The sequence below is a fragment of the Polistes fuscatus genome, unplaced genomic scaffold, assembly GCF_010416935.1.
Source record: "Polistes fuscatus isolate 324 unplaced genomic scaffold, CU_Pfus_HIC Scaffold13, whole genome shotgun sequence".
In the NCBI taxonomy this organism is placed as follows: Eukaryota; Metazoa; Arthropoda; class Insecta; order Hymenoptera; family Vespidae; genus Polistes; species Polistes fuscatus.
The window spans coordinates 1439936-1465582 of record NW_025113031.1 but is presented as its reverse complement, the minus strand read 5'-3'; the positions used below and the strand labels follow the sequence as shown (position 1 = coordinate 1465582).

Here is a 25647-nt window from a genome sequence, read left to right as displayed (position 1 = left end):
TATTCACATATTATCATATGGATATTATTATAATTTGCATTTTATTTGAATTTTTATAAAATATTAATATAAATCCATAGACACAAAAATGTTTCAATAATTGTTTAAATTTTTAAATTATTCATTTAATATAACATTACTATATACAAAAATGTACAAGTAAAAATTAATTATTATGATTAAAGTTATATATTAAAAATAGAATTTACTTAATGTTCCACAAATATAAATGGAAATAAAAAGGAGGACAATCGATAATTTAATTATAAAAGAATAATGTCGAGAAACAAAATGGAAAAAAGAAAAACTAAACAAATCAATTCATCTGATGTTTATTTTATTGGCATTTTCTAATATCGTCGTTTCATCTCTCATTCTATGAAATTTTCAAATATATCAGCTCTTCAATAAGAACCTGATGGAATTTAATTTCATCTATTCATCAATTTCTTTCTCTCTCTTTCTCTCTCTCTCTCTCTCTTTCTTTCTCTCTTCTATTTCATTTCTTTTTAAATAGTTTTGACTCACTCGTGTCTTGAAGAATCGACATTTTTTCGATTAACTCAGCTTGATAAATAGGTCGGAATAATGCAAAGATCGTATCGTTCTCGTTTGATTAGATGTTAAAATAAAAAAAAAAAACAAAAACAAAAAAATAAAATAAAAATGTCGTTAATAAGAATATCGGTAGATTGGTCGTTTTTATTTTTTCTTTTTTTTTTTCTTCGATAAGAACCGACGTTGTCTTTCACCTTTCCTTTTACCGGATACAAAAGAAAAATTTGACGAGATTTGTGAAACGACGACGTACGATTATGACTACGAAGAAAGAAATATAAAAAAAAGGTAAGGAAGAAGAAGAAGAAGAAGAAGAAGAAGAAGAAGGAAGAAGGAAGAAACGAAAACAGAGAATGACGTCGAGGTTTATAAGAATTCGCGTTTCAAATTTCTAAGCTTGTCATCTTTACCTTTTCTGTTCCCCCCCCCCTACCACTATTTCATTTTATTATTTATTTTTTTCTTATAACGTTACTCGATCGATCAAACAGATCCGAGCAGCAAACGTTATGCGATATAAATGACGATATCAAAGTAGAAAAATCAAGTTCTTCTTACATTTTTTTTTTCCTACCTTCCTACCTTCCTTTCTTTCCTTCCTTCTCACACCTTTCATTCTCCTTCCCCCTTCTTATTCTTTCCATTTCTTTTTTCTTTCTCGCTTTATTTCTTTGTCCTCGATTCAAGGAGATGTTAGAAACATCGTCGTGGCATGGCCGCCATTGTGAACTGCTCGGAGAATTGCCAATTGTTGTATTTTCGAGGCGTCATCGCGTTCCTTTCGTTATTTCTACCATTCTCGATCTTTTCTTTTCATCCCCCTTCTCTCTTTCTCTTTCTCTATGCGCCTACAACCCAACCCCTCCCCTCCATACTTCCTCCAGCCACCCACTCAACCACCCACCCATTCTTTTCGTGCCTGCTTTCTCTTTATTTTCTGTCGTCTTTATTCCCTTCGAGAAAAAGGCTTCGTCATTCTTTCACCGCGTAGACGTCGTCGTATTCGTCCTCCTTCACAAACCAACCCCCCCTCCCTCCCTCTCTCCTGCCAACCAACAAACCCATCCTACTTCTCGTCGTAGTCGTCGTCTGGAAAGTAAAGACCCTTTCTGTTCGTTCCATGTGAAATAGATCACTCCTTCAAACGATTTTCTTTCAGTTTTCTAGCAATCCGAGATTATTTGTTCTTATTTTTATTATATATATATATATATATTTTTATTATATTTATTATATATTTATATTATTATATATTTATATTTACTATATATTTTTTATTATTATATATATATATTTTTATTATATTTATTATATATTTATATTATTATATATTTATATTTACTATATATTTTTTTATATATATATATATGTAGGATTCGTGAAAAAATTGGGCCGTTGGACTGACTGGACCGGGACTCGAACCCGGATCTTCCGCATTTTGGGAAAATGCGACTGCTCTTTAACCAATTGAGCTATCCAGGGCCCACCGTCCAATCTCCTCACGAACGCCTACTTTAAAGTTGGGTTGGAGGTGCTCGCATCCCACATATATATTTTATTTATTATATTTATTATTTTTATTATATATATATTTTATATTATATTTTATATATATAATAATAATAATAATTGTATATTAAGTGTTTTTTTCGATTGCAGTATAACGATGATAAATGAAATATAATTTAATTTAAAATAATATTACTACATTGTGTGTGTAAGTAAATACGATAACATTATTTTTAGGAATAAGAATCGTAATCGATTATTTTCCAAATGATTCGTTTTTTTTTTTTATAGTAATATTTGCAAAATAATAATTCATAAAGTAGGTACTCATTTCTATAGAGAAAGGAAAAGAAAGAACACGAATAAATGACTCGTGTGTGTTTCGTTATTTTCGTTTAAAAAAAAAATAAAACACGAAAAGAAAAACATTGTATCATTTAAATAACATCGACACAAATATTTATTTCAAGCCATTATCCGATCTATTTATTTTCATATATGGTATATCGTGTTTATTTTAAAGATTGTATACATCGATTACTTCTCCATTAGCAGTCATGAAGTATACATTAAGTAATAAAAATATTTGCAGATTTAACACAGGGAAACATATTAGTCATAATAACGAATGAAAATAATATTCTAGAATGTAAATTTATTTTTATTATTATTATTATTATTATTATTATTATTATTATTATTATTACGAAGATTAAATTTTCCGACCAATTTGAATTAATTTACTCAACGAATGTTCTTCGTACACCGTGCATAAAATTTGTTCTTTATTAACTTTCTATATTGAATATATATATGTGTGTATTTTTTTGTAAATTAAAATCCTAGAAATGTTAAATAGTCGAATGAAAAGTTGAGTATCATTGGGAAGATTAAAAAAAAAAAAAGAAATGAAATGGAAAAAAAGGGGTCGTTGACGTTGTCGACGTCGTCCAAGCAAATAACAAAGAAATTGATTTGTTATTCAAATGTTGCTTACTCGCAAAGCACTCGTACCACCATCAGGTCGAGGAAGAAATACCGACAGGTCAAAAGAAAACGAGAGGATGGTATTACTTGATTAAGTTAATGGACCGAGACGTGGATCACCTATTTGTATGGAAATTTCCTTCTCTGTATCCTACAAAATACGTGATACCCTTATAACTATAGTTTACTTATGTGCAGGATTATCCCTATAATCTCGTTAAGGAGATAATAATAAGAAATATGACGAAATTTGTCTTACCAAATGTTGCCATTTAATAATCACCATTAATGTTTAACAAAATTTACTTTTCTATCTTATTATTTATTACACAATCATTTGATTTATATTATCCAATTATATCGTTTTAAAATGATTTTTCTTCGCTTGGATAACTTTATTTTTATTTATTATTAGTGGATTAATTGTTGCGTTATTATTAAATTATTTTTGTCGAATTTTTGTTTTGTTTTGTTCGTCATTTTATATTTTACAGTTTTTTTTTTATTATTTAAAAACAACAAACAAATTTATATATATATATATAAATCAGTTTAAATGTATTAATTTATTATTGAAATTAAATAATTCTATAATATTGTATATATTTATATATATAATTATTATATAATATTATATTAAAATATATATATATATTATTATTGTGTGTATTTTAAAATGATATAAATTATTCATTTATATATTATTTTCTAATATTGAAATATTATATTTGTATTTTTTCGGTATGAAATTTCATCGAAAGAATTTTTATTTCCTTGGATGAATTAGTAAGAACCAATCCGAATCGATAAACATACGTTTTGTGTAAGAGAACGATGTATCGTAGTGGGGAGAGATTACCCACGCGGGACTAAAACGAAGTAATTAAGTTTAATTCCTATGGGAGAATCGAGGATAAGTTCGTTTCACCCCCTCCCCACCCCAAATAGATTATATTAAAGCGTACAGTGGCCAGCTGTCTTGATTTTCTTACGATCCCAATGGGAACACGAAGCCAACACCATAAGAACATCATCTCAAATTATATATATAATTATATCTTATTATATATATATATATATATATATATAATCTTTTAGATACGAAAAACCAATGACAATATTTCCACTAATATTCTTATCATATATTAAATAATAATTATTAAATTATAATTTATATATGATTATTAAATTATATATTTAATATAATAATATTAAATAATAATTATTAAATTATAATTTATATAATTATTAAATTATATATTTAATATAATAATATTAAATAATAATATATATAAGAATCTTAAAAATGAAACCACATAAATGGAAAAAAAGTAATTAATGATGTCCATTAAATAAAAATATTTAATAAGACTTTGATTAATCGATATGATTCAGAAAGTTTAAAATTAAATCATAATTTATTTATTAATCATAATTTATATTACAATCATTTTTCTAGCACAATAATAAATCGAAACAAAATTCATATTCTTTTTCTTTCTTTTTTAATACCATTCAATTAAATCTACGATATTTTTAGGAGTCTCAATTTTGAGACTTTCTTCCTACCAAACGAGAAACTTGTAAACGTGACATACACACACACACAAATTTCATTCTAACTTCTTGTAAAGTTCTTCATCGAAGTACTCAGTGCATATAGACCAATCGAAAAGTTTATCGTATCCGTTACCCTCGAATTATCTTCCATTAAGTGTTGGTTCTTAATATATAAGAGAAAAAAAACAAATATAAAAAGTATAAAAAAAGGAATAAAAGTAGTGTGGCAAATTTTTCCGATTATTTGGAAAAAGTGAGGGTTTAGGGAGTTCGTTACAATAGATGTTCGTTAATTTCATTGCTGAAAAAGGAAACAAAAAAAAAATAAAGGAAAATAAGAAAGAGCAATTTGTAAAAGATAGTGTAAGATAGAAGGGAAAAGAAAAGAAAAGGGTTTAAAGGGGTTTTCAAGTTGCCTAGGGCCTGTAAACGTTTTATCTCGCATGAAGGAGTAACACGTAATAGTTGGAGAACGACTAGGGGTGCCACTTTTCTTAGTGTCTCACTGTTTCAAGACGCGGAAAATACAATTACCGGAAACAGTTTCGATCGTCTTCCAACCATAAGGTAGAAATTTCATCCCTTCTTATAGTAAAAACAAAACCTCGCGATTGCTTTTTATTTATTAATCGTTAATATATTTCATTAGTTCGTTAGATATTAAATTAAATTTTACGAAGAATATACAATATTCGAAATAACATTCAAATTAAAAAATAAATTCATACTTATACATACGAAATGTTTAAAATCATAGTGTACCATACTATATCCTACATTTTCTCATTTTCTCGCAAAATATGTAATATTTGATAATAAAATAATTATCATTTTTTAATATGAGTCTCATATTTAATTTAAAAAAGGTTGATGAACGTAACACAAAACTTTTCTACAATTTTTTCAAACGTTTTATTCTCAAAATCTCAAAGTTAATTAAATTCATTTTAAACGTCTCCATTATGTTCTAGTCGCGAAAAATACGTTTAAATGAAATAATTAATAATTAAGATACGGAATAAATATAATTTTATTGATTTGAATTTATAATTTTTTTTTAAATTTAATTTAATAATCGTGTAAAAATATTATAATAATTAATTAAGATAAAAAATATATATACTCATACAGGTGAGGCTGTATAATGGTAGAGATAGACAGGTAATGGTATAGGGAATCCTTCTCGATAGTCTGTAGTTGTTAAACATTTTTTAATATGAGTCTCATATTTAATTTAAAAAAGGTTGATGAACGTAAACTTTTCTACAATTTTTTCAAACGTTTAATTCTCAAAATCTCAAAGTTAATTAAATTCATTTTAAACGTCTCCATTATGTTCTAGTCGCGAAAAATACGTTTAAATGAAATAATTAATAATTAAGATACGAAATAAATATAATTTGATTGATTTGAATTTATAATTTTTTTTTAAATTTAATTTAATAATCGTGTAAAAATATTATAATAATTAATTAAGATAAAATATGTATATATATACTCATACAGGTGAGGCTGTATAATGATAGAGATAGACAGGTAATGGTATGGGGAATCCTTCTCAATAGTCTGCAGTTTTTAAACATTTTTTAATATGTGAGTCTCATATTTAATTTATAAAAGGTTGATGAATGTAACACAAAACTTTTCTACAATTTTTTCAAACGTTTTATTCTCAAAATCTCAAAGTTAATTAAATTCATTTTAAACGTCTCCATTATTTCCGTTTAAATGAAATAATTAATAATTAAGATATGAAATAAATATAATTTTATTGATTTGAATTTATAATGTTTTTTAAAATTTAATTTAATAATCGTGTAAAAATATTATAATAATTAATTAAGATAAAAAATATATATATACGCATACAGGTGAAGGTGTATAATGGTAGAGATAGACAGGTAATGGTATAGGGAATCCTTCTCGATAGTCTGTAGTTGTTAAATAATAATTGGGCTTTTAGCTTTCAGATACGAAATAGTTGTAAAGTCATTAGCTCAAAGGCAGGATGGCGCGTTTAATAATCGTTAAAGTTCCCTCCTCGTTTAAAGTCATGCTCCATTGTTATATGAGTTTCAGCGACGATAATTTACTGGACGACATATATGTGCCGTATACTATACCTACATATTGTATACAAAAAGAGAGAAAAAGAGAGAAAAAGAGAGAGAAATAGAGAGAAATAAATATATGGTGAGATAGATGAATAGACAGAGAGTAAGTATTATATTTGCATACACTCGTTTTGTTAAATTCGAAAATAACGAGTCCGTCGAAAATGAAATTGCAAAAGGAAAAAAAAAAAAAAAAATAAAAGAAAGAATAGAAATGTTTAGGCAAACGTACAAATTTTCATACATTTTTCGTTAATTTATTTTCGTTATTTTGGAAGTAACGTGTGATTAATATCAATCGATAGTTTAACGCGATAAATTATTGTTGAATTGATACCATTGTTAGAAAATAATTAAACGATAAATAGATAAATCAGGTCAAGTTATTTCGCGAATAATTAAAAAATAGATACAATGAGAGAGGATCCTTGATGGGGTCTAAATCCTACATGGGGAAAACCAACAAAATATCTCTTCAAACTACACAACACGCAATTATACTTCACAATCTAAGTCATTTCACGAGAAATTAGAAACAGGACGTAGAACAAATATACTTTAATCACAGGAATGATTCGTTTCACCGTTGTATTCACACAAATTGTATCAACGAAACCCTTCTTCTTTAATACCACAAAAAAGAAAGAAAAATAAATCTTCAAACAAGAAACACACGCATACGTTAAACATATCAAGAACTATTTTGAACGAACACGCGTTTATCAAAGACAGATACTAAGGGTAAAGGGTAAGAGGGAAGAAAGTGGGGAGGGAGAGAGAGAGAGAGGAAAGAGGTTTCGAAAGTCCCAAAGAGAAATAGAACGAGAGAGAAAACGTTAAGCTGTCCAGTTCGTATCGTGGTTTTCCGTGAAATGTGTAACAACATCGCATCGCATCGAGGGAATTGCCCACTATGTTGAAACTTTTTGCGGTAGGATTCGCAACTATTTCCTCTTACCAACCCCCTCAACTCCCAACCCCCAACCCCCAACCCCCATTTCCTCGAATCGCACCCCCTGGTCTTACAAGCCCAAGCGAAGCCTCAATTCCCTTTTCCAGTCTTTCTCTTTCCAGTCTTCATTCACTTTTCGTTGTGCCAACCCCCCCTCTCCCATTCCCCACCCCGTTCGTGTATAAACGTGTCGAAGGATCTATTCGGACGTTTTGTATGGTGTTAGACAGGGAGAGATAGAAAATAGGAGTGGAGGAAGGGAGCAAAGGGAACGAAGGGAATGAACGAACGTGCATTCGAACTTTTCCAACCAAGGCCAACGTAGAAAGGGAAGAGAACATCGAATCCGTGCGAACTTTGTTCTTCCCCTACTCGTTCGACTTTCTCTCTAACCCTTTAGACTTCATCGTCATCCCCCTTTACTCCCTTCCCATCTCACCCTTAAAGAGAGAGAAAGAGAGAGAAAGGTTCCAAGTGTGTTTCTGTCTATTCTCTGTCTATCTATCTAGTATCTTTCTATCTATCTATCTATCTATCTGTCTGTCTATCTATCTATTTCTATCTTTCTCTTTCTCGTTCTTGTATGTTGTTGTCGGAGTGCACTGTCCTTCTCTATATCGTGTCAGACTGCTATATATATCCGCGAGAAATTGGCAGGTTTAAGCGAAAGAGCGTGAATTCCTGCTATTTCCAGTTTCCAATAGTAACCGATAGAGTACGATGAACTCTTATCTAAATACGAATCGTGAATAACGATTGGTGATATAAACCTGTGAGCACTATCGTTTGTTTACTGCTATACAAATTTGTTTTTGGGGTTAAAAAGGATAGATCTTTTTTTTTCTTTTCCTTTCGTAGGAGCAGGAGGAGAAGGAGGGTGTTTATTTTTTTCTGTACAACAGTAATGTCAGATTAAGTTTCTTGTTTTTTCTTTTTGAAGTTATACTTCTTTTGGCGCGTTGGGGAAAATGTAATGGGGAGTGATTTTGTTCCGAGTGTCTGGAAAAACGACACCATGAAGTTTGTCGGTATTTACGACGCGCGGCAAAGCGATTTCAAGTATACGGCATGAAGTTGTCTTCTCTTCTTCTTCCCCCCTTTTTTCTCAAGCGGGTCACCCAATCAAATATTAATCGTACGCAGCGCTGCTTTACTTAAATGGTCGAAGCGAGAACTAATGCTGTAACCGCGCCATGGCTGTTGACGCGTGAAGTAATTCGATATATCTCTCTTATATTTAGTGTGGACTGATATCTATATTTTGATATTTTCTTTTCTTTTTTTTATTCTTTCTTATATATAATAATAATTATTTTTTTTTTAAGTTATTTTTGGAAGTTATTTTTGAGGTTATTGAGGTTATGTTCGTTTTGGTACGGCAAAGAAGTATAACTTCTTACGTGCGTACATATTTATTCTTTCTTATATATATATATTATATATAATAATTATTTTCTATTTTAAGTTATTTTTTTCTATGAAGTTTTGTTTTGAAGTTATTTTTGAGGTTATTGAGGTTATGTTCGTTTTAGTACGGCAAAGAAGTATAACTTCTTACGTGCGTACATATTTTATTCTTTCTTATATATATATTATATATAATAATAATTATTTTCTTTTTTAAGTTATTTTATTTCTTTGAAGCTTTTTTTTGAAGTTATTTTTGAGGTTATTGAGGTTATGTTCGTTTTGGTACGGCAAAGAAGTATAACTTCTTACATGCGTACATAAGTACACACACTAGTTTTTTTTGTTTTATTATTAATGATCAGTTAGCGGTTAGTAGTAATATTAATTCTATTATTATGTTATTCCATATAAACAGAAACATATTATAATAAAATCCAGTATCTTCTTTCCAAGCTGCTTACATCAACGAGGAGATACACATTGCATGTAATTCCGAATTGTTTGTCCAACTGCTAACTAGTTTCTCTGAACAGACTGTTGTTGGCAGGTGGAACTGGTGCGATCGTCGAAAAGGAATTTACACGCAACAATAATTACACATACCTTTTTCAACGTGAGATTATTTTTAAACCCTTCAACAACCCTCCATGTTTTGTTTTTTTTTCTCAAAAAGAAAATAAAAACGATAAGTATATATTAATTCGAATTGTAACAACATATAACTCTAAAAATCACTCGTAATTATCGTTCAATTTATATCATACATCAAATGATGAAAAGAAATAATGAAAATAATCAAACAAATATATAAAATCATAAAATGTTGGATAATCAATCGAAAGATTATGTAGAATTTTGTTTAAGGTTTTTTAACGATCGTCACTTAGGTCAAAAAATAGAGATCAAAATTCGAGAATTGGAGAAAAATAGAAGATTAAAGGAAAAAAAAGAAGAAAGAAAATATTATTTTGAGAGTGTCGAGGCAAGGAAATCGATCGTTGTAATCCAGTTTTGGAATCATAGAGACAGCGAGGATGCAACCACAAACGACGGTTCATATCGGTTGTGTCGCAGGACAATTGAATGTCGATTTCCCAGCGGGCCAATCGGCGATTCCATCGAATCGTAATACCATACCTAGTGTATACACGATGTACACTCTGTATACTAGCAGACTGAGTGTGCTCTCGGAGGTGGATATCAACGGTGCTAACGCGTCACAGGATGAATCACCGTCGCTGAACTACACATTTGCGAGATTTCAATCTCTGACTCCCGGATACTCCTGTTAGTCCTACCTCCCTGGACAACTTCGTTGTTCAAATCTGATCAGATTATTTTTGTCCGATTCGAAATTTCCGAAAAAGGATATTTTATTTTTCTTTTTTTCTTCTTTTTCTCGCTACCCCAATTTGCTAGCTCTCAACCTTCTCCCACCACCACCACCACCACCATCATCATCACCACTACTAACACCGAATTTATTCGCTTTCATTGAATTATCTTGCATCAGGGATTCTGGACTTTGGGGTTTGGTTGATCGTCATTTTCTGTATGCATGATTAATATTCTAATGGTTTACGAAAAATTTCAACATTTTAGATTATTTATTTAACGAGGATGTTCGGAGAAAAATGGATATATAATAGATTTTGGATATACATTTTATAAAATTTTCGATTACTATATAAATAGGAAAGATATCGAATTTTAACGATCGTATTAATTATTCACTCTTATAGATAAATACGTTTGTAGATATTGTAGAAATCTATATGCGATAAGATTAATCTTATTTATACATAAAATATGATCGTTTATAAATTATAAAGAACATCCTAAGTAAATTATTGACTAACTATTTTTATTAAAATATCAATTTAAGCGTTTCCTTCCTATCGAAAGATCAATTTTTAAAACGAATAAAATTAACTTAAAGGATAAATTAAAATAAATAAAAGGATTTCCTTTATATAGTATAAAGGAAATATAGAAATAATAAGAAAATAATATAAAGTAAATATAGTATAATAGTGTAATATATATATATTTTATAAAACAAAATAAGAGCAATAAAAATTTGTCAAATAAAAAATATATTACGAAAAACACTAACCAATTTGTTCATTAGATTTGCAAGTATTCTCCTGGACAATAATCCACGAGAGTTAATATTTATTAGAAATCAAATAGGAATAGTTGTGTTTTAGAGAAAAATTGATGCGTGAGAAGAGTAACGAGATTTTCATCACGTGGAATAAGGAGATATGAAATCGTAGAAGCCATGTTTCGGATTCAGTTTGGTTGTGAGATGGGGTAGAGGGGTGGGGCTGGGGGATTTTGGATTTATCGAGTAGAGAGCTCGCTCTTCGAACGTGCCACTGTTAACAGTTTCCGGAAGAGTTAACAAGGTTTCCAATCCGTAACGACAAAGTGAGGTGTACAGGACAATGGGACGACATTATGGCCTACTTTCGGTGAAAAGCTATCCCTTTTCATGCAATTGTGTTGATTTGTACATAGTCTATCTCTCTTTCTCACTCTATTTGTATATCTTTTCTTCGTTGAACAATTCTATCTTTGAAATACCCAGTCACCAGACCACATCATCATCTTCCTTGTGCTCCTAATTGTCTGGGTATTCGCGTGACTCGACTTGCTACCAACAAAAGTAACTTTATTTCATCAAAGCACGTCCCTTGTAACCAATAATTTTCAATCATGACAAATGTCACGGTAGATTGCTATCCCCGAGAGAGAACCTTTTCAAGGTATACCCTATTTCGTATCGTACATTGAAATCAATCTTCTGCTATTCTTAAGTTCATGCTTTTTGAACATTTCAAACACGTTGGATTCGATCTAAAAGTGTTACATTTATTCAATTTGTACATTTATTGATATAATCATTATTTTTTATTGGTATTTAAGTAATATCAATTCTTTATAATAATCTTGTCAAAGTTTTCTACCTAAATTTGGTATTTTATTTTCTTGTTAATTTGTAAAAGTTTATAGTTCATTAGAAAATTCGTAGATATTTTGAGATTAAGTTTTCGATAAATCAATTGACGTTTTAAACGTTAATATTAAATCTGGTCGAATCTAAAATTATGTACTAAGTGTCACAAATGTTTCCTCCTATAACTCAACAAATTTTATTGTACTATCGTATTTTTATTTGTTTTTTATTTTACCAATTACCATAGTTACAATACTTAAAACGGGATCGTATATCGGTTCTTTCGTCGTGTTATGTTATTTGTAACTTTACACCATTAGATATCATTAATTTCAATGAAATAAAGTGAAATATAATATCGTATGCACGAAGATGCGAAAGTTTTCAACAGAAATATCACAAATTTTATAAACGTAACGCTCAAAGTTCGATTGACTTTGATCTAAAACTATTTCATTTCTATGAGCTTACCTAACAGAAATATCAATACGTCGAACTTTCGCAACCCCCATAGAGCCCTTAGATGAAATTATTTCACATTCGTAGATACTGTCTTGTGCATTTTATTTTCTTTTATTTATTATTTTTATTTTGTATTTTTCATTTGGAACTTGTTAAACGATCCTCCTCCCGCGTAGGTTAAATAAGCCAATAGGAACTCAATCCACTTTGATGTTAGCTATTCCAATTCGATAGAGGCTCAAAGTTAACAAATTCAAAGTGCAAAAGGTAGAAGAGAAGTTAGGAAGTTAGCCTTGAAGCGATGTATTCGCTTGGCGTAACCAAGAAGATGAGTTGAAACTTCTGTTTTCTCTGTAAGAACAAAGCGAGATAGATGTAAAGAAAGAAAGAGAGAGAGAGAAAGATGAATGCAGAGATAAGAAAAGGGAAGGTAAACGACAGGCATGCCGTCGTTGAAACTCGTCGCGTGTCCAATGAAAGCACATCGATCGATAGCTCGAAGGCTTGAGCTTGCTTGCGTTCACCACGAGAATCGGGTTGAGTACAGGGGTAGGGGTTGTTCGAAGGGCTGGGGAGGGGGTTGGACTCGCGTAAACTCGGCTCGAGCGCTTTCGTAGTTTCATTAACGCGAAGGACTTAAGCGGCCTAGTACGGAAGATACCGCTAATTCGAATTAAGTCGAGCAAAGCCACTCTCTCTCTCTCTCTCTCTCTTTCTCTTTCTCTCTTTCTTACTCTCTTATTCTCTCTTACTCACTCTCTTCAAGCGAATATAATGCGTTTAATTAACCGAGCGTTAGCAACCAACCGAATTTACCACGCGAATATCATTCTTCCTTAGGATCGATCTTCGAACTATCTCATTTCTCACGAATTCATAGAAAATGTTCTAGAAAGATGAATCATTTAATACAATTTCGTGACGATAGTTATATATAAATGTATAATAGTTATTGTCTAGTTTCGAGAATTCATGAGATAATGTAAGAACGTTGTTGGGAAGTAAGTAATATCGTTGATTGATTTTCGTTATAATGTATTACGTTAAACTATTCTGTTTTTTTGTGTGAACTCTCGTAGACAGAATATATTATATAGAAAATATTAATTGTATAATTAATTAGGCTTATTGTTTTAAAATTGAAAATAAATATTTAATAGATTTATATTGTATAATACGATACGACTATTCGTTTTTTGTTTTTTAAACGTTTTGCGCAATATTTAAGATTTCGCGAGAAAATTGAGGTTATGTCGATTACGATTAGGTTAGACTCATTGTTGTGAAATTGAAATGATTTTTTTAACGGGATTTGCAGTAAACTGTGTTGTATTACTATTTGTTTTAAATATTTGTTACAACGTATAGAATAAATATAAATCTAAAACTTGTGTGTGTGTGTGAAGTTATTTTTGTTAAACTTATTTTACTTTTTGATTTCAATATGGCGGCCATTTGTAGGATTTTAAAATGGCTGCAATTGAGAACAGTGAATATACTATATATATACGGTATATAATTATGCAATTTTTGAATTGAAGATATTTCAAGTGAGAAACTTTAACAAACGAGGTACTAGGGTGTCGACAATAGCGATCCTTGATAATTGTGATTGATTCGGTAAATACGATCGATGTCGCTGGGCGTTCAAGATAATTAACGTGGCGCGAACGATGATACGATATATCTATGTGCAAGTGAAAACGTGAGAGAGAGACAGAGAGAGAGAGAGGGAAGGTTTGTGGTTAAATCCAGCTGGAAATTGGGTTAAGCCTTTCCTCTTTGATCGAAATATTACCCCTTTGTGTTCATTCAAATGATAAAAATCATCAAAGACAAATAAGGATCTTTGTTTGAATAATTATCGTCATATTGTATAATAATTTATTTAAATATAGTTACATTCATTTGTTTTTTTTTTAATTTGTTTAGAATATAAATAAATAATAGGATTTAATAAGAAATAAAGCGAGGGAGTAAAAGTGCAGAATTTAATTTATGAAACATCTTTAGATTTGTGTATAATACGAGAAATCGTGTAGTGTCAAGAAATATAAATTAAATAATTATTTATATTCACAAATCATTGAAATGTAAAATTAATAAGTGTATATATGTGTAAAAGAGAATAATAATTTTTCGATTGAAGTTTCATATCGTTAATAAAAAATTAAATGAATAGGTTATAATTCGATGTCATTGGACAGGAATAATTACAATCGTGTCGACTTATATTAACAATGTAACATTTTCTAAAATGAAAGAAAGGAAATTGTAGCATAACGGAAATTAGTATCTTACCATCCGTCTTCATCCTCTCAGCCGGATCTACTTACAGATTTCCATAAATTTTCACTAAGTATGCATATATATATATATATATATTATATAAATATCTATAATTATAAGATATTAAAAATTTAGTAATAAATATAAAAATTAATAAATTATACGAACCTTTCCTATAAAATAAGCGTACGTATAAATATTTGAGATACTTCGATAAAGAATTTCGATTACATTAATAATCATTCAATGTACACATTATATTATGCGCTAAAAAATTAATCATAAAAATGATAAATATTGTCTTATCTTTCTTTTTTTTTTGTGTGTGTACATTCATTCATTCTCTGCCTCTTCTTTTTCGTTCATTTTTTTATCTCTATGATTTGATTTAATTTTTTTTTTTTTCTTCTTTTTTCCCATTACTTTCCTGTCTCCCTTTTTCTCAATCATTTTCTTTGTCCTATTTTACCGAAGCAAATGTAGTTTGTAAGTGGATTCGCCTTATTTCGCATACTCGTTTCGAATCGACATATCTCGACGTATCTCGACGTATATCGAGCAAACTCGATCTCGAAGTTTATCGAACCTTTTCAGCCTTTTGCCATCCGGCCGTTTTATTTCGCCGAGTGCACTGTGTATACCACGTAACAGTCATATACGGTAGTTCGTTGCTTTTCCTATATTGGTTTTGCAAATTGACGCTCGGTGTGCCATCAAAATCAAAGTATAGAAATATACTCTTCTATTTCTATTTCTATATATTCCTATGAATTTTCTTATTTCTTAACAAATGTCGTATTTTAACAATTCCTATATTCAGTCAAATTTTATCTCCAATTTGTATATTTTCTTCAACGTACGTTGGAGAAATTAATTATAATTATTTTTACACACAAAATAACATATATATTATATTTATTATTATTATTATTTTATAGATATATTTTATTGGATTATAGAGTACCTTTCCCGACCGCGTAAATGCGCTCATACCATTCGTAGTTAAAAAAAATGAAATTAATCACCTTGATCATATACTTTGTTCGTGTAAATTAATATACGTAAATATATTTAAATACGTGAAAGAAAAACATGAATATGTTAATACACGTGTTTTTATATTTTTCAGTATCCGTATAATCGTGTTTTTTAGTAACTGGTATATATATTTTGTATTTTATTATTCGTATAACCGTATATCCGGTTTATTAAAAACAACACTGACATAAAATATAAAATACACGTAAAATAGGACTTCGTAATATTTCCAAATAACAACAACAATGTCCAAAATAATAATAATAATCTCCGTGAGGGGGGCGGGGAAGAATACCCCCCTCAGTAATCCCTGCTTGTCGTAAGAGGCGACTAAAAGGGAAACCCAGGAAAAATGGATAAAGAAAAAAAGAAAAATTCTACATAGCAACCAAAAATAGAAACAATTAATTCGAAATAACGTATTTAGGAAGAAAATAACAATATAATGGTATGTGTAATAATGTGATTGAATAATAATAAATATTTAACAATAATAATAATAATGTCATCTGTGATGTAAATGTTAATTGAACGAAACAATTTCTCATTTGAATTATCTGACATAAAAACGTTGAGAAAAATACTGTAATAAAAAAGAATAGAAAGATAGAAAGATGGAAAATGTTTGACGACGAATAGCATCCGTCATAGCACGTATGAAGATATACAAGAAACTTTAGTCGTAAAGTTTGTTCGTGTTAGTATTTTATTACCCTATTACAAAAGGATCGGTTAAATCATGCAGCATTTTTCTTTTTCCCCCGTTGTTAAAAATTCTTTTTCTATTTACTTAGGCTTTTTCGTATCATCAAACAACCCTAAAAGTTCTTATGGTGGTGACATTCTCATCTTTCTTGTAACGTCGAGCAATCATCATATAGGAAGGTATCAAGGTGAAATTTACAACCTACGTCATAAAATTCAGTGTTGACGGGTGGGTATTACGTTATGGGCTCGTTATTACGAGTAGAATATGGTGGTGGTGTGCCCCTGTTGCAATCGTTAACCAATATTCCCTGTCACTCTATCACTTCCTCTATTTCTCGCACGTTTTAGGTCTATCTATCTATCTATCTATCTATCTATCTATCTATCTATCTATCTATCTATCTATCTATCTATCTAGTAAAGTCCAACGGCGATTCGTTAACCGCAATCGAGTCGCAAACTTTGCACCATCCGGATGTAATTTTCACTGCTATCTACTGCCAGTTTGTGATAGATTTCTCGGAATTCTCGCGAAGGTTCGTTTTATTCTAACTCGTTTAGATTAATTAAACCAGTAATTAAACTTACGAATATAGTTATTTTCTATAGAAATTTATTATGTATTTCTGTATATATATATATGTAAGGACAGTAATTTTAGTTATATTGAATTTAGCGCGTAAATAGGTTAGGGAATAAAACAGGTGGCGTTAGTGCTACAAAGAAAACAGGAGTGAAAAGATACAGAGATTGAGAGATATATGTAAGAAAATTAATCAAGAAACAACGGTGTGGATATTAGCATTGAATGTTGTTTCTTTGTTATTACAGGTAGGATAAATAATTAGTCTAAGTTGCTACATTATTATTTTCTTCAAAATAAAATAAAATCTTTGTTATTACAGAGAAACAATTCTACCTATTATCTACCCATAACCTGCACAATAAATAAGACATTATATATATATATATATATATATATATATATGATGTTTAAATAACAGACAAACACAAACACGCAAATACATCCATTAATTCTTAGTTCTTAATTTTAATTTTTACTTCTATATAAATTCAATATCATTTCATAATTAATCTCGAATGCATCTCAAATGCATCTTTAAGAGAGAAAAGAAGAAAAAATAAAAAATAGTATACAAACCGCGAAGGGGAAAGAAAAGAAAACAAAAAGGAAGAGTAAATTAGAGTAAGTAAGATGAAGATTTTAAAAAGCAAATGCTCTTAGCATATATACTTGCTAGAGTTTTGATTAATTAATATTTGTGCAATCACGGTATTGCCTTCTGTTAATTCATTCTCTCTCTCTCTCTCTCTCTTTCACTTTCTCTCAATACCTCAAGAGACCGCTCTCAGAACGATTTCTCCGAGGGATCCAAATGAGACAGAAAGAGAGAGAAACAGAGAGAGAGAGAGAGAGAGAGAATTCAGTTGATTTGCTAGCAGCAAATGCTTTCGCATGGGTTGCGGTTAGTGCTTGCGTCAGCATACGCACTCTCTGGTTCTACTACTGGTGTTTGCACCAACGAACACTCAAAGGGTTTCTCAGGCATCACGGAAAGGGATCAGCAGGATCATCTGTAGGTCGTGAAAGACGACGAATACCTTACCTACCAAGAGGGATAATTTCTGTCTCACAGTCAAAATGACTATTAGAAAAGGATGAGTTGGTTCACTTTAGGTTCACTGTCTCTCTCTCTCTCTCTCTCTGTTAGGGTTGCAATTGCTTAGGTGGTAAAGTTAAAAGTACTTAGAATCAAACTGAAGACTCTCCAAAAGGTTTCATACGTTTATGGATGCACGATCAAAGCAATCCGATCGTAAGTTAATCAGGTAACTCCACATTTTCCACCTTTCAAAGGTATTCATATATATATATATATATGTATTTGTATAAGTATATATGTATAGGTAAATGAATATGTGGTATATTTTTCGTTTCTAGTTGCTTAACGAAATGATTTTGTTCTTTCATTCCTTTTGCGTTAACTCCAGCTCACACGAGAATATGTTTCAATGAGTTTTTCATGGATTTCAAATTTCATTTGTGTTTCAATCGTGAATAAATATGTTTTAAGTTTGTTGAAAAGTCAATAAAATTTTTCATAAAGAATCTATACAAATATTGTGAATATTTATATCGTTGTAATCTGAGATATTAATATTTTTCTTTTTTATAAATGTGGAAGAAATTTTATATCGCATATAGAAAGACGATTGTGGAAAGAAATAAATATATGATATTATATTTCATATATAAGATAACTTTAGAATTATTTTTTAAACAATCCTTAAAACTAGTCTAATCGTTATTAAATTAAATACAAAAGAATGAAACAAAATTGAGAATATTATTAATCATTTATTCATTTGTTTGAATATTTAAAAAGCACCATTTCTTTGACAGATAATTTCTTGTAATAAATTTATCAAAAATTTATTATTACACTTTATAACATTATTAAACAATTTAACAATTTATTTATTTGTTACGTATATTTAACGTTACAATAAAATCCATGAATTCGTAAATATAAGGGCATTCGTTATTTACGTTAAGTTAATTTCTTTAGTAAGAAGAAGAAGAAGAGAGATAAAATACAAAACAGAGAAAAAACATAAAGAAGAAAATGAGCTTATCGAAGTTGACAAGTTTATCGTTTTCATTTTACGATGTTTGCGTGTATGAGACAGGGAACCCCAAGGAACGCAGGATAACGAAAAGGATCGTAGAATGCTCTGAAGCATTGCAATTCGATACATGGAGTAATAACGCACTGTTAATGGCATCGTAATCGCGTTACATTACGACCACAAACAGTTAGACGATTGGTAAGTGAGAATATTAACGGTTCGATGATCTTTAAACGTTTCATCGTTCGATCACCAGAAATGTTATCAAAGAAATCGTTAAAAATAATCATGAAAATTATACGTCCTTTGCGATAAAAAACCTTTTACAATATTAACAAACAAATTTATTTCACAAGAACGAGTGTTACGTCAAATTTCGATACTTTTATATTTAAATTAACATTTTTAATATAAATTTATATTGAAATTTATTAAACGCGCGTATTTTTTCATCACAAATTTTCAATTAAATTAGTAGATCACATATAAGACATGGGGAATCGTAATCTTGTAACGAAAATGCTTGCAGGTGTTACAAACACGATGTGATTAATGTTATCTCTCGCGGTGATTTCCACGCATGCGTTTAATCCCATTCACGCATCTGTTCTTAGCCGGATATCAAGGGGTGACAATATCTATGTATGATCTAATTAATAACCGATATAATTTCTTACGCTTGTCAATATTTGTTTATTATTTTCTTATCTTTTTTTTCTTTTTTTTTTAATATCCATTAATATTTCTTATTTAATAATTTCTTTTTAAATTGTTTTTAAACATCTGTTAGATTCCACGAACATTCGTCTAATGATAATAATTAATGTTTTATGAAATATATATATATATTCTTTTCAATATTCATTAAAAGATATAACAATAAAAATATATTATTTTTAATTTTATTTACATCAACGCACAATACGAGTCTCGATGCTATCCCCAATATTATAAAAACAAAAAAAAAAAGAAGAGAAAAGTTCGATCCTAACGAGCTGAACGTATCAACTGAAAATATAAATAAAAAAAATAAAAAAGAGAAGAAAAGAATAGAAAAGAAAAGAAAATAAAAGAGAGAAAAAAATACAAAAAGCAAATCCAATATCTGTGTAACCATAGAAAATCAGATAAATCAAGCTCATTAATCAGACGGACAGCATATAGAATGCAATTATTCGATGGTAATTAAGTTCGCGAAGTGTAGTAGAGCCTGGAAAGTCTGAGTAAGGTGGTCGCACAAGTACCCACCATCACCACCACCACCACCACCTACCCCACCCACCATGTGGAATAGAATGAGCGAGCGAGAGAGAGAAAGATAGAGAAACTGATGCGACTTTTGATAGTATTAGTATCTACAGTAGCGAAACTAACATTGGTATATCAGTGTTGGTAGTATGTAGTAACGTTAGCTGGTACTTGGTGTCAGTAGTGGATGGTTTGGATGGAAGGTTCTTTGTGGGTTCCGGCCTGATGGAGCTGTTCTGGAATTATACACGGGGTTAGCCCTGAAAACCGGCCGGCAGACAGCTTTTGCCCCCGGAAACTAATTTAACTCTCGCATCCTCCAAGCCCCCTCCCCCCCCTACCACCAACACTATTTCTCTACCTCCTAGTCTCACTCGTACCATCAACAAACGCGTGCGAGCTACTATTACTAACATACTACCTAACCTTTACTAGTCCAAGAGGACTACTACACACTATGTTTGTACTACTCGCGCATCCTTGTCCAACTGACAGACTAGAAAAGACTGCTGAACATACACGGAGGGTTTAGCTTAACCCTGTTAAATCGTTCAGAGAACCTAACGTTTTCTAGGATATAAAAAAGGAAGAAAGAAGATCGTGTTAGTGTTAGTAAGTGAGTGGGAGGGTGGGTTGGATGAATGTTTGTTGTATTGGTCAAGGTAAATTGTGTTAACAGTTAAAGTTCATGTTGGACATACCATGTAAGTGTTGAATGAATTCAATGGGTACGTGATTTTTTCGAGTATTTAGTGGAATTTAAACGTAATGCCTTTTTAGCAAGGAAATTATCTCATTATGGATTAGGAAAATTGATCGATTAGGGAATAGGTTTGTGATTGTTCTCTATTATCAAGTTCAGAGAACCTAACGTTTTCTAGGATATAAAAAAATAACAAGAAAAAGGAAGAAAGAAGATCGTGTTAGTGTTAGTAAGTGAGTGGGGGTGGGTTGGATGAATGTTTGTTGTATTGGTCAAGGTAAATTGTGTTAACAGTTAAAGTTCATGTTGGACATACCATGTAAGTGTTGAATGAATTCAGTTGGTACGTGATTTTTTCGAATATTTAGTGGAATTTATATGTGAATGCCTTTTTAGTAAAGGAAATTATCTCATTATGGATTAGGAAAATTGATCGATTAGGGAATAGGTTTGTGATTGTTCTCTATTATCAAGTTCGTTGCAGGGTACATTAGCAATTACGAGTACGTAATTAACATTTAATGAAATTGTATATTCATGTATGCATATAATGTGTTTATGTACGTAGGAGGTACACAGCGTGATCGGTAAAATATAAGTTTGATTATTGTTAATTAACTACAAATTGTTACAATTAGAAGTTTGCGTATATACATAGTGTAGTTGGTATAGGAGTAAGGTAATCAATTTTAAATAAATATTACACTACGAAAGACTATATATATATATACTACATGAATAAATGCATGGTATAATTAATCAACGGAAAGTACTATTTCGAATATAATAAATTATTTATATAATAATATTTATTTATATTATTTAACTCGCATGCAAATTATATTGGAATTAAAATTCGGTCATTAGATTTTAGAAAATTGTTCAAACATAATTATTTTGATTAGTAATTATTTAAATGCGTATTGGAAACAGAGAAGGGAAAGATAAAATCGTAACGATTGATTAGAAATAATTTTGTTCTTGTATTTTATCGCAAAATTAATAATTAATTACAAAATAATCGAACAATTAATTGACAAATTTTTGATCAGGCGATTTTAATATTGTCATTATACTATTAATATATCTGATAATTTGAAGTTACGAATAAATGAATGTTAAATGTATAAAAAATATAGTTAACACGTGAAACGTAATGTCTCACGTGGATTGCATGACTGTAATTGTTATTTTTCTAGCTTCTCTTAGTTTCCAATACATTATTTCTATGGGATTCGAGTGAAGTTACTTTTATGGGGTTTACAATAATGCCATTGGAGCGTGACTGTTTTACTATGTTGCTTTTACAATGAACGAATATGGTACGCTAAGATAGTTTCAATGAACTTCTTCTTAACACACCATCTTATTTATTTGACGATAAAAATAATTTTAACTTTATCTATTTTTATAGTAATATTATAATGAATAAAATCTCTAAGAAAACATTTTCAAAATAAAACGAATGAAGCAACAAAATTAAAAAATGGTATACCATATATTCGTTCGTGAACTTATTGGAGAATATAAAACGTGAAAAAAAAAAGATCGAAATAAAAAATGCTCGTTATTCTCGATAGAAAAAAAGAAAAAAACAAGTAAAAAAAAATAATGGCAATAAAAGGCGTTCTGGGAGGGTCAGGGGGGGGAGGGGGGATTTTGGGTACCAACGTATTCGTAACAAGGGAGATATTAAATTCGTAGCAAATACCAACGGTTAATTCGACAACAATTCCGATCGATTGAACGTAACCACAACGCGTGTTATTCGCGAATGAAACAAACCCGAAAATATTTCGGTTAAAATAACAGCATATCTGGGCTGGCGGATATTTTTTATTTTCCTTGTTTATTTTATTATTTTTTTCTATTTTTGTTTTTGGTTTGTTTCCTAAATCATATTTTTTTCTTTCTCTCTCTTTTCCTTAATACTCTTTTCTCTTCTTTTGTTTATTCGTCCGAAAGTTATAACATTGTTGGGGGTAAAATAATATGTAAATTAAGAATGATTTGTCGGTACAATCGGAAACAAAAGTTAATGACATTTTCATCAAATCCATATCTCTTAATATCTGTTGAAATAGATGATTTAAACCAACTATTTTTTTTTTTATAATTGAAATTTTGATATAAAGCTTCTAAAAGAATGAAATTTAGTGATCATTTTAATAATATTAAGATAAAAATCTCAATTTAAGTGAATTAAAGGAGGATACAGTACAGTCACAAACAAAAGTTATTTTACAATTTTCACTTATATTGAGATTTTTATGTTAATATTATTAAAATGGTCACTAAATTTCATTCTTTTAGAAACTTTATATCAAAATTTCAATTATAAAAAAAAATAGTTGGTTTAAATCATCTATTTCAACAGATATTAAGAGATATGGATTTGATGGAAATGTCATTAACTTTTGTTTCCGATTGTACCGACAAATCATCCTTAACTATAAACAATAATTATATTCACATTCGGCAAATATTTTCCAAATTTTATTTTAAACAAATTTTGGGATAAAACGAGTTATTAATTAAATAAATTAACGAATGTTTTGTTAATATTTGTTGATAATTTGAAATGAATCAAATTGGTGTAAATTCGTAAATGTAATGTTGAGAAGAGTTGTTTATTGGTTATCGATTTGTTAACGAATTATGGCAACGAGTTTAGATTTAGATTTTTTATTTTAATATTATGTTGATTATGTTAGTTTATATAACGGAAAAGTATCTTTTATCTGACCCTTCTAAACCATCTAATCCCTTTTATATCTTTCTTTCTTTCTTTCGTTTGTTTCTTTCTTTCTCTTTTACTTTTTTTTATCATCTTTTCTTCTTCTTCTTTTAAAGTGCATTTCTCTTCCGAAAGAAAGAAAGAAAGAAGGGCTTGTTGGTGGTTCGTAATTCGGATTACTCAGGGAGCTTTACAGAATTAAGAATTCATTCGCTTTTCTTTATCTCAAGGACATTCAAAGAATGATAGAATTTGAAAGATTGAAAGATAAAAAAGTAGTAAAATTTACATTTAAGGTAATAATCCACGTAAATCGTTAGAAATCCTACTGATGTGTTAGTTAATTTAAAATTTATTTATTTTTTTTATATTTTAATTAATATCAATCGTTATTTAATATTTCATATATATAAGTAAATAAAAGTAATGTACACTAAAACATTTTGTAAAAATAAAATATTATAATTCCGATTTGGAAGAAATGAAATTCGTAGAATTACGAACGTTTTCGAGCGATAAATCGGATATCATGGTAAGGAGCTTGAGGAAACTACAAACGTCTTCGTAGAGAATACTATAACAATTCTGATCCGATTAATCGGATTAAAGCTTCACGAACGATCGGTTTTGCCCTCTAGGAATATTCAACACAAATTTATCTCTATATATGTGTATGAATATATATATATACACATATACATACCTATATACATATATAAATATAAGCAGAATTAAATGAACCTTCAATAAAGAAAATAAATAAATCGATATATGTTTCGTTTCTCGATCAAATATTTCCTTTTTTATCTTTGATTTGTTGAATTGTACGAACAAATATTAAATTTATAAAAAATATCTAATATTTTTCCTCACAAAAAAAGAAAAATATAACAAAAAGTCAGATGAAAATGAATAAAAAAAAAATATTCCTGCCAATTTTGAATGAAATTTTTCCAGACAATAAAATAATAAAATTATATAGGAGAATATTTTTGTCAGGATCGATTGTTATAATCCAGTTAAAGTATTCTTCCTGTGAAATATATAAGTGCTTTAAGAAGATGCTTTAAGAAGGACTTACCAGGATCCGAGGAAGGATGCGCCCTGGTGAGTCTGCAAAGCTGTAATGGCAGATAACGAGTGTCTGCCCTGGGTGGTGACTTTGGTGGTGGTGGTGTCGCACTGAGAAATCCACGTTGCAATTCCCAACCGACTTCCTGTATGATCGAGGCTTTCCTGAAGTACGGTGTCACCTCTCTTAAGTATTTCACTATAACGAAACAACCAAAATTTTTCCAGTTAGTATATAATAATAGTATTATATTTTTAACCTAACACGTTTTAATTGGGGGATCACAGATCAACAATTTGTATCAATGAATATTTTATTTAATATTTCTATTTATATTTTATATTATTATTATTATTATTTTCTATTCTATTTTGTATATTTTGTATTAACATTGAAAAAAAAAATGAAACAATTTTTATATTAGATCTAAAACATTTATAAAAAATTGATATTTTGATATTAATATTTTTAATAGGAAAACATATAAAAATCTATCTATGATTAATTATTATTCATTTGAAAAAAGATCAGTAACTTAAATATAATATGTGAGAAATCAGGGATAAAGATTGTTTCGCTTGTGTTGGATAAATATTACACCAAAACTTACATCGATCGGTACCATTCATCGATTTAATATTAGACCACGTATTTCGTTCAACGTATCGAGCTTTACGATCTTCTTT

The 25647-nt window shown here is 29.7% G+C and overlaps 1 protein-coding gene and 1 long non-coding RNA gene across 3 annotated transcripts in view; one reads left to right on the top strand and one right to left on the bottom strand.

Annotated features, from left to right (window-relative positions):
• The window catches only part of LOC122513800 (beta-1-syntrophin), a 413509-nt gene that overhangs the window by 115446 nt on the left and 272416 nt on the right, over positions 1-25647 (bottom strand). For both annotated transcript variants that reach the window (XM_043630273.1, XM_043630272.1), the window contains one exon: positions 24971-25159. In XM_043630273.1, coding sequence (XP_043486208.1) covers positions 24971-25159 — 189 coding nt within the window. The remainder of the gene's footprint in view (positions 1-24970; positions 25160-25647) is intronic.
• Positions 17224-17520, top strand: LOC122513801. The gene is made up of 2 exons (XR_006302868.1): positions 17224-17380; positions 17455-17520. It is a non-coding gene; the product is annotated as an uncharacterized LOC122513801 (long non-coding RNA).